Raw genomic sequence first — 10,293 nt, 5'->3', positions numbered from 1 at the left:
TGTTTATATTCTATGTCTCTGGGTGGTTATAGACTTGACTTCAAAATGTTGTTAAATTTAATAGGAAGTTTTTAGAGCTGATGTGTTGTGACTGTCTGAGTGCTTGCCAACATCTTTGTGTGTAAATGAAGACACAGAAGTGCCTGTCATCACTTGGCAGATATCCTGGTTATTTCAAGTACTATCGTGTTGTGGGAGAACCAAGCAGTATGCTGCAGATAATTTAAAATTAAACCTTTCCCAGTAGGAAAAGTGGCTGATATAGATGTTACTGTAATGCTTGTGGTGTTTCCTCTTGTCTTACAAAACGTTATGGTATCAAAAGTGTATCTCAGTAATTTGGAATTGAAAGGGCAGTGCCATTCTGTGTTGCTTTGAAATTGTCCAGTGTCCCTAGGTCAGTTTGTACTTGTGATATGGGGGATTTCTAGCTGACAAAAATGGAGGAAAATTAGTTTAATGTGTACGAATACTGCTACATAGTTAAAAACTGAAATTTGATGTGCTATGAAACTATTGCAAAGTAAAAAAATTCTTTGGGCTGTGTCTGGGAAGCATGGGGTTTTTTTCTTAATCTTTCAGGTTGGTTTACTTTCTGTTGCATTTTCCTTTATGACTTTTCTCTTATGCTAGTGAATCAAATATTAGTAGTAGCTCTTGGTTTTGAACTCTTGTCCTATTTTTATGAGAAATTGGAGTTGAGGATTCATACACTAAGCATTGAACTGGGAGGCCATCTGCGCTCTGTTTGTGATTCTCCCTAGATTCCTGTGTGTGTAGAACTGCTTTTCAGGTTAAAATACCCGGGTTTCCTGCTCAATTGTGAAATATTTTCACATCTGGTGTGATTCACAACGCTGCTGAAAGGAGTGCTGGCTTGGTGCCTTGTAAGAGCTTCTCTAGTACTCTAGGTACCATCATATGAGTGCTTTGATGTTAGGTTCTCTGCACCTTGGTTTACCCCTATGTATATTTAATAACATTAGGAGTGCATTGCATAAATGCATCTTCCTGAAACCATTATGTGTATCTGGCAGCAGCTCGATCCCTTTCTCCAATTCCACTTTAGTTCCTGCAACCAAAATAGTGGATGTGTATACTCTAAGTCTGTTACCTGGTACTTTTTTAGTCTTACAAGAACATTTAGCTTCTATATACCTTGTATTCTTTAAGCTGCTACTTGAATCGCTGTGTGGTTGGACTGAAATGTGGCTTTCAACATTATCCTGAAATGCTGACAAACCTGGTTCACTGTGACCTTATTGAAAAGGATTACCTCAGGAGGCCTCTGAAGGGTGCTTTAGTAAGGCTTGTCACTGGAAATTGTATTTTCTGTATTGTTTCTGTCCTTTAGACCTTTGAAATCCTTTCAGTATATACCTCTCTGGATATACAATTTTTTTTTTCTGGGAAAGAAGTTTGTATCAGTTAACTGTCCTAGGACAGAACATACATTTCACAAGGATGAGGATTTTGTGTGAGCATATGATGTGTACCTGGGCTCGTGATGTATCTCTTGAGATTCTCTTTCTGAATAGGTGAGGATAATAATCGTCATTCCCACTCATGTTTTAAAAGTGGCATTTTGTGAGAATTTCCTTTTTTGTCTCCTGTGGGAACGCTTGCATTTCCTGGGTAGTTAGTGAAAGGATCTGAAATATATCCTGCTTGTTTCTATTTTCTAGTTTGCTGCAGTCTACTATTTAATCCTCAGCTGAAGCTGGGAGGAGGATGCAGTATTCATCAGCCAGACCTGACTTCACTGCAAATTCTTTTAGTTAGTTTGATAGTCTGGCTGTCTAGTTTAACTGTCTGTCCTGCTAAATGCTGTATAGCTGCAAGTTGCCTTCTGAGGGCCTGTTCCTAGCAATGACTGTATTTAGAGTTTGAACAACTGAAATAGAGGCATTATGGGTTTGCTTACGCTTGGCAAAGGCTTAGGGATGGTTCTGCCTTGAATTAAAATTCTTAAATTGGCTACTATGCATGTGTTTTCCTTCTCAGCTGGAATTTGTTTTATTTAAGTAGGTTACATGGGCTCTTTATTTCAATGGAGTGGTATTCTTTTCCCCCCTACCCCTGGCATTTTGAAGTTTAGGCTTCAGGATTCTCAGTGACATTCTTATACTTGTCTGTCATAACAACTCTGCCTGAAACAGGATAAGAGAAACAGTAAAACTGGCCTCTTCAGAAAATTTATAAGTTGAATTTAACAGGTGACTCTATTTATTATAGATCACAAAAAATGGTTAATTTACTTGAAGACACTATGAAAATCTTTAGAGGTATGACAAAACTGAGGTATTCTACTAATTTCAATATTAAAAAAACCCTAAACAAAACAAAACTGAAAATGAAGTTTTTAAATACTTAATTCAAATACAGTAGAATTACCTTGTGAAAAATAACCAGATCTGCCAGCCAAATTCTTCTCTTCGTTATGTGGGTGGTGAAGTCAAACCTGGGGAGGAAGGCATCTTTCCCTGAAGCCACCCTTGGGAAGGGGAGCACTGCAGCCACATCTGCTACTCCCATGGGTAGCTTCTGATGGCCAGGGCATCTCCTGAGACATCTCTTTCAAGTACTTCTCCAGCTCCCACTTGATCCTGTGTACGAGTCTTACATCCTCTCATTTAAAAACCTGTCAGCTCTTTCTGTTTGCCTTGAATCTGGTTTATATGAATTCCATTTGTTGTGTCTTAGTTTTTATTGGGATAGTGAACAATCACTCCCTCGTGATCCTAACATCTCCTTCATGCTCATGAATAGAGAGATTTTTAGCTAAGGCTGTATTTAGTATGCTGTTCTCATTTATGTGTATTTAACATTCACTTTTAAAAACAGCTGAAAAAATTAATGGTGGACAAGTTCAGTTCTGATTTACTCAGCTAAGTGGTGGTTTCCTTTTCTGTTTAGCAGTAGAAATACCCTTGCATCTCAGCAATAGGGCAGGAAATACCTCTGCAAACTTACACAAGTAGAGGAAACTCCTGAGCTTCTGTCTCCCCACCCTCCTGCCCACCTTTGCAGGTACTGAAAGCAGCTACACTGAGCACTGACAGAGATTTGGTACACTGGGAGTTATTCTGGGCATAATTCTCAGCAGTTAACATGTCATTTTTCTTTATTTTACTGTGATACTAAGAATGTTGTGATTAGCCTTTTATCTCTTGTATTAATTGTGGAACCTGAGTAAAGATGTAGCTTTGGTATTGAGGTAAGACCTGGCCCTTGCTCTGATTTGTTTTGGTTGGGGCCACGGGTCAGATCATTCCTTCAGAAGCAGAGCTTTGAGAAGCTCCAGGGATGGGAGGCAAATATTATTTAAAAGGTAAAAAAAAATCCATCCATGATCCCAATTCAAAAGCCCATTCAGGAACTTTCTAGGAAGGCAGAGGACACACATTGTAACATAAATTTATTTCTGAATAAATTGCAACATTAAGAACTACTGTACAGAGAAACTGCATCACACTGTTACAACTGTCATGATATTTGTGCTTTGTAGGATAAAGAAACATTTATTCTACCACAGCAAAAAGTTTTACTGACAACTAACCGTATTTGGTTTAAAAATAAATACATTTTCCCATTTATTAACTCAAACAAAGCACTTTATAATTCTCGGTGCTGTTCATTAGCTTTCAGCCTCAGAAATGCTGAGCTCACATTAGTGGGAGTTACGGATGTTCAGCAATTCTTAGGAGCTGGTCCAGTGACTGCACAGTTGTGTTCAGTGTTTGCAATAAACTGACCTTTATAGACAGTAAAATGACCTCCACTGTTCTGTATATGCTGCAGAGTAGATGGAGAATTACTCATGTTGTTTAATGCTCCACATTAGATTTTGATTCACCAACAATTTGTATTTTGTAACAAAGAAGTGATGCAATCATGCAAGTTTAGGAATGGTTTTAAAGATAAAATTGAGAATATGGCTCTTTTTCATAAATTATTTAAAACTACTTCAAACTTTTCAAAAATATTTAGTGCAAAAGGATAGTTTTTTTTTTTTCTCAAGAAATATTACAGAAGCATATACTGTTATATGGAAAATAAAACTTCTCTTAAATATTTTTTGGGGAAAAGCAGGCAGGTATTCTATTATGCTGCTTGGGTAGGAGGGATGAAAGATGAGTATTTTCAAAGAAACAAACTGCAGAAGAGCTGTGATGTCATAAGTTATTTTTACCTTTAAATTTAAAACCAATCTCTTTGGCAGAGTCGAGAGAATGTACCAAGTGCATGATACCAACAGATCATCTCAACAAGACGATACCATAGTACATATTATCAAACAGTTATATAAATGTTAGAGTAACGTGAACTATCACATGTAGTCCAAACACTTATATCCAAAATGAACACGCATGTCTGCTGAAATTTTTACAAACATTTTGCTTTCTTGGAAGTTACAAAAATTAACATTAAGATTTCTAGGATGAGATGGTGCTCTTTTCATATATGCATTTCTTCACCTCATTAACAATATATTTGATTAAACTAAAATTAAAATAGTACTTTTTTCACTGCTTTTAACTGATATGTAGAATGTTACACAGTGCTTTAAACAGAAGCACTTTAGGTAACAGCTGTACTATCATTATTCCCTTTTACCAGGTAGGGACACTGAGGCACAGAGGTGAAATGAGCCGCCCAAGGTCACGCAGCACATCTGTGGCAGGACAGGGCTTGTGCACCTGCTGCCCCGGCTCACAGAGCTGTTCAGGAGACTACCAGGTGGAGCTATACTGAACTGCACTGCTTCCCAGTGAAAGGGAATGAGTTTTTTTTTAAGGATAGTAACTGAGAGACTCGATTTTATTTCTTTGGGAAGATTACAGGAATCGGGAATAGCTATGGAAGAGAAATAATCGCATGGAAAAAAACCAAACTAAAATGTATTTTCGGCAGCTTTTTATTTTGCTGTCTGACTGCAAAGGTGTTAAGTGTTCAAAAGCATTTCTCCCTTAGCAGACTGTGGGGATTTAAAAAAACCCAAACCAACATAAATATTACTTATTTAGGGACAAGGGTGTCTTCAGGCATCCTGAAACACACTCTGGTTCTAATACTTAAACTGTACGAATATCAGTGTTGTTTTAAAACTAAATGTTAGTGTACATTTTAGCTGATTGATTTAATCAATTTGATGAAAATTGACCATATTAGGTAATTAAGCCTTTACTGTGTAGTCCATTAATTCAGAAGGCTAAAAATCCATCCCCTCCTAGTACAGTACATCCTATAGCACAATGTCAGGAGTCCCTCATGACACAGAAAGACACAATAACACCTTGGTTTCACTTTGCTCCTTAGTGAGTTGTGGAACAGACGTGTGCTGTTTTTTGTAGAGTTTGTATATCTTTGCACATTTTACTCAGTGATGTTCAGAAATCAGAGTGTTACACAAACCACTGCTTGTTTAAACTGGAATAAAACAGAAATGCTGGACCAGTGAGCTTTCTTAACCCAGCTCTAGAAGCCAATCAAACAGGCTTGGTGTCATCTCTCTGCCTTCCTCGCTGAGCTTGCAGTACTGCACCACGGCGTGGAAGATATCCCCCACTTTCCAGGACTTCCGCTGAACTAGCTGCACAACATCTAAAAACTAAATAAAAACAGCCAAAATGAAATGCACTTAGGGTTTGTTTAACGTTTTCTGAGGTTTTGTTAAACGAATACACACAACCTGCTGTTAGTCCTTTGTAAATGCGCTGCTCTAGGAGGGAGTGGACAGCATTCACTGCACAGCAGCATAAAGGTTCTTGCTATTTATAAAACTTCATTTCTGAAGTTCCATAACTCCCCAAAGACTGATTGGATCTCATGACATTTTCTAAATTAGGTGCTTCCATCCATTATTTCTTATTTATTTCCTCATATCAACAACTCACTGTCAAAATAATGGAAGTGTGACCATCCATTTAAAGGAAAAAAAAAAAATCTTTCTTCCTTACCAGTAGCTATATTTTAATTTATATTTAATTTTCTGTATTTCTCCATATCCATTCAATAGTATTTTAAGTATTCACATAGTACTGGTGATAGGGAATTCTGTGTAAAATTTTGTCACATGAAGACATTTGCCACAGTTGTGGTTGAATCACAGAGAATATCTATATTTGATTTTTTTTTTAATTTCCAGAGAAACCAGAGGTTAAATATATGTTCTTAAGCAGCTGTAAAAAAATCCTGAATTTTGTCCACTTTGTACTTAATAATAGGCATCCATCTGGTCCCTTTTTTTTTGTGAAGCGCATAAATTAAAATCAAAGCTTTTTATTTCTTTGAATTTCACAATATCTAATTAGCTTTCTCCTTCTATGTTTCCAGCTTTAAACCACACAAGAAAATATTGTGTGTCTCTGGTTAGTGTAGCTCTTTGCTATTTACATACTGAAGCCTAAACTTTTAATATGTATTTTAATGATATTTAATAGGCACGTGATTTCCAAGAATGCTGTTGTAGGCAGGATGTGCCTCATTATTCTCTAGTGTATTTTTGCAATTGAATTAACTGTTTGCCAAAGCACATGGGTAAAGCTGACAGCTGTTTCTTTAATTAGATGCAATTTGGACTGTTGCTGTTGAATGCATTTTAAATGATGTTTATGATTCCCAAATGGATGTACTCAAGAAAATCAAACAATATCTCTGCTACTCAAAATGATCTTCCCCTAAGAGACCAAAATACTGATTTGTAATACTTTTTTCATTAATTGACTTGAATACTGTGACATGCTTTTAAGGCTTAAAGCTTGAACTGTTCTTGCTGACCTTGGAAATGGGTCTCTTTTGGTCTTTCCTGAAATGCTGTGGCTAGTATTTGGTGGTATCTATAAGGGAGCACTAACTAATCATTCAGGAATAGAAAGAGTCTGCATCTCTTGTGGCCATTTTGGGTTTCAGTGTTCTCTCAGTGCTCTGGCTTGGACTAACCCCTCATGAGGCTTCTCAGTTCTGGTAGCCTGTGTCTGTCTGCTGCTCTCTGCAAAGAGACTTCTGCTTTCAAAACAATGGTTGGCAGAGGCAAAACTACACCTGAGCAAGAGAAACAGTGCACACAGAGCACGTTTTAACTTGTAAGCCAGGGGAGGTGCTTCTGAATTTCCATACAATGATGCAATATATTACAATCAGTCAGTCTAATTTTCCATGTAACAGATGTGTTATTGCAAATATGGCTCCACTGGAAACAGTGGTGGGTCACTGCTGGGCTAAAACTGTCCCTGAGGGTAGTTATAAGGATATGCTGACACAGTTATGTCCTGCCTGCCCATCCTCTGAACTTTCCATCAGGTCTGGAGCAGGTTATGTCAGACAGTGAACCTGAGCTAATATAGATTGGCTTTATGTTGCAGTTAGACCCTTCTGTACACTTGAGCAGTGGGCCTGTTCCTTGGGGGAGAGTAATCCTTTCCTGCTGGCACAAAGTGACTGTGAAGCCAATGAATTCACCCACGGCAGACTCACGTAAATGTAGGAGGAAGTGTCAGGCCCAGGCAATCCCCTCCTGTACCCTCAGCTGCAGCAATTTAGGAACAGCCAGGCACAAGTTCAGACTTGCCTAAGGCTGCCCTAATCAGTGTTGGAGACAAGACAGAACCAGCATAAGGACTGAAAATCTTACATCCAACTAATGTCTCACATTATAGTGAGGTCAGCAGAACTTTCTAAGTGTGATGTCCACACACAAGTGATTTTTATTTTTAATTTTTAAAGCTACATACTTTAACTCCATGTAAACCATCTGAAGCCCTTCAAATGTAGCCACATAAAGGACTCTGTTAATTCTGCCTTGGGCATTGGTACTTAATGTATCGTTGATATGAAAAAGTGAGCAGCTTCATCAGAGCATGCTACAGAGACTTTGGAGAAGGTCTCATGGTAATGCCATTTCTTGTGCCATGGACAATCTACTAAATGTTTCACATACCTTAAATTCTGACACACTTATGCTCTCATCACTTTCTCTAATAAACGGTAGTATTGCCATTTTGCCTCTTCTTTTAAGCTCAATTACTTCAACAAATCATAACTGCTACAGTGATTAATTAACTAATTCCATAAATACTACCTTTTCAATTCTGTTTTCCTGAGATTTCTTAAAATAGATGGTTGGAATTCCAAGTTCAGAAGCAGCTATCCACTGCAGGGTGGCTCGCAGCTCCACGTCAGGGCACTCTGGTTCCAGATCAAAGTTTATCACCAATAGGTCCTTTTGACAGTTGGCTGTTCCCACTGAAAGCTCAGAAGTACTTTCTGGAAAAATAAGCCCAACAGTTACTGTGCAATTACTTGTGTTAACTTCAAACTGTATGCTTTAATTGATATGGTTTAACTTACCGTCTGTATTTTCTGTCTGTTCTTTAAGGAAAACCTTTTCTTCTACTAATTCACTTAGAAACAAACAACAACAAAGCTTATTAGTCACACTTAGGAACAGTCTACAACATTGCTTCATGATGAATAAACTTCTCCCTCAATGTAAGACCTAGAAAACTGCAAGAAAAAAGTTACATAGGATGAAATAATAAAATGCCAACTATATTTCATTTATTTAATCTGTAAATCAGGAAAAGCTATGGGAATTGCAGCATTATTCCTGTAGTAGGATGAAGTACTTGTATTGCTTGTGTCATGTGTTACGTTTCACCAGGCTCTATGTATCTTTACAGTTTACATAATGACAAGCAAATGACATTATGGTAACACACAGCAAGTCTCATAACCTGGCTGGAAATGCTGAATTTCCAATGTCTGCACTTTGCAGTGCTGTACTCTCTGACTGAATCTTTTCCAGTCTTGCTTTCTAATTTTATCTTTCATGTTTATCTATCAATGACTCTTACTACTGCTGGTTTTAAATGTATTAGCTGTTTGGATAAACAAATTCTATTTACACCTTGCAAAATTTTTCAAAGATACATTTTTTTCTTATGTACCATTTTCTTAAACTACAGCCAAGTGGTCACTGCTTTAGCTTCCGTCTCTAAGCACAGTATCCATGCTCTTGTACATGTGTCAGGAGACTACAAATTCACTACTGATGTCACAGCTATTCCATTTGTTTCATCGCTCCTGGAGGGATTGCACTTTCAGCACACATTTCTAGACTGTCCCATTTTGCTCTCAATCAGAGGGAATGCTGCAAATGTAAGATTTTGTTTGTATCATGGGAGGACACTACCACCCTCATTCCCAGGGTTTTGGAATATCCCCAAGCGCTTCAAAGAATCAAGATTATATATGCTTGTGTAGTGGTTACTGCAAGATGTGAAAGAATAAAATGGCAGCATGCAACCTATGGTTTGTCTTGACTTAGAATCATAGGTGCTTAGTAACTTCCTTATCATCAGATTTTTTTTCCAGTTTTTCTTTTGAACAGCAAATATACTCTCTGCTTTGGTTTTTATTTGAGGTAGTAGAAACTTCTCATGCCTATTGGCTAAGACCTGAATGGCCCCTGGAAGCTAACAAGGAGAGTTAGAAATTTATCCCTTTGATCCTTTGAGGGGACATGTTTAGGAACATGTGTAGGAGGTATCACTGCTGATGTGAAGATGGGAATGTTTTAACATTAGTCACAGAATCAGCAGCTGAAAGAGAATGCATGGAACTCTACAGAGATGTGAATGCCCTGATTTCTTACATAAAAAGAGCCTCTTGAAAGCAGGGCAGTTTTAGCATAGTCTGGTAATGAGCTGTGACAATTTTCTGATGTCACTGCCTTCACAAAGTTCCCATGCTCTATGTGTGATGTCCAGTCTAAACAATTCCTCAGTGGCTGTGCCCTGGCTGCATCATGACAGTCACCAGCTGGCAGGTTGTACCAGGATCTTTAGGCAGGTACTTGCACATCTCTTGATAATTTAACCCCAAGTTCAGTAGAAACATGCCTGGAAACAATAGGTAGGATGTACTGTGGGCCAAACTATTATTGTTGGAAAGAATGCAATTATATTTTTTCTTTGTCTTTAACTGATCCTTAGTTGCTTGACCTTACTTGCTATAACAGGAGAGTTTTGGTAATGTTTGAAGTTATTCAGAGAAGAAGTTTCACACAACAGGAAACTGATACAGTAGAAAACTGTCCTTTAAACAGAGTGGTTGATGGACCAGTATTCTCCTGGGAGATCCACCTGAGTGGTTTTTCCTGTAATCTTTCACTGTCTAGTGCTCTCACTCTCCACAGACACCTGCATGTGCTTTTTTCTGAAACTATGAGCAGGCACAGCAGCAGGTGCAAAGCAGGGCTTGGCACGTTTTAGGTGGTGTAAACAATTTGCA

General features: G+C 38.0%; 1 protein-coding gene across 4 annotated transcripts in view; it reads right to left on the bottom strand.

Annotated features, from left to right (window-relative positions):
• Positions 1–3,401: 3,401 nt before the first annotated feature.
• Positions 3,402–10,293, bottom strand: part of SPHKAP (SPHK1 interactor, AKAP domain containing) — a 68,400-nt gene continuing 61,508 nt past the window's right edge. For 3 of the 4 annotated variants that reach the window (XM_051781923.1, XM_051781925.1, XM_051781924.1), the window contains 3 exons: positions 8,350–8,402; positions 8,081–8,265; positions 3,402–5,611 (listed from right to left, as the gene is read on the bottom strand). In XM_051781923.1, the coding sequence (XP_051637883.1) occupies positions 5,468–5,611; positions 8,081–8,265; positions 8,350–8,402 (382 nt within the window). In that variant the 3' untranslated portion in view covers positions 3,402–5,467. Of the gene's footprint in view, positions 5,612–8,080; positions 8,266–8,349; positions 8,506–10,293 lie in introns of those variants that run through there. The other variant, XR_007903614.1, reaches the window with a different exon arrangement.

The sequence above is a fragment of the Manacus candei genome, unplaced genomic scaffold, assembly GCF_025592945.1.
Source record: "Manacus candei isolate 608988 ecotype Guabito, Panama unplaced genomic scaffold, ASM2559294v1 h1tg000015l, whole genome shotgun sequence".
Taxonomy (NCBI): domain Eukaryota; kingdom Metazoa; phylum Chordata; class Aves; order Passeriformes; family Pipridae; genus Manacus; species Manacus candei.
Note: the sequence above shows the minus strand (reverse complement) of the source record. Positions and strands in the feature narration are given on the sequence as shown.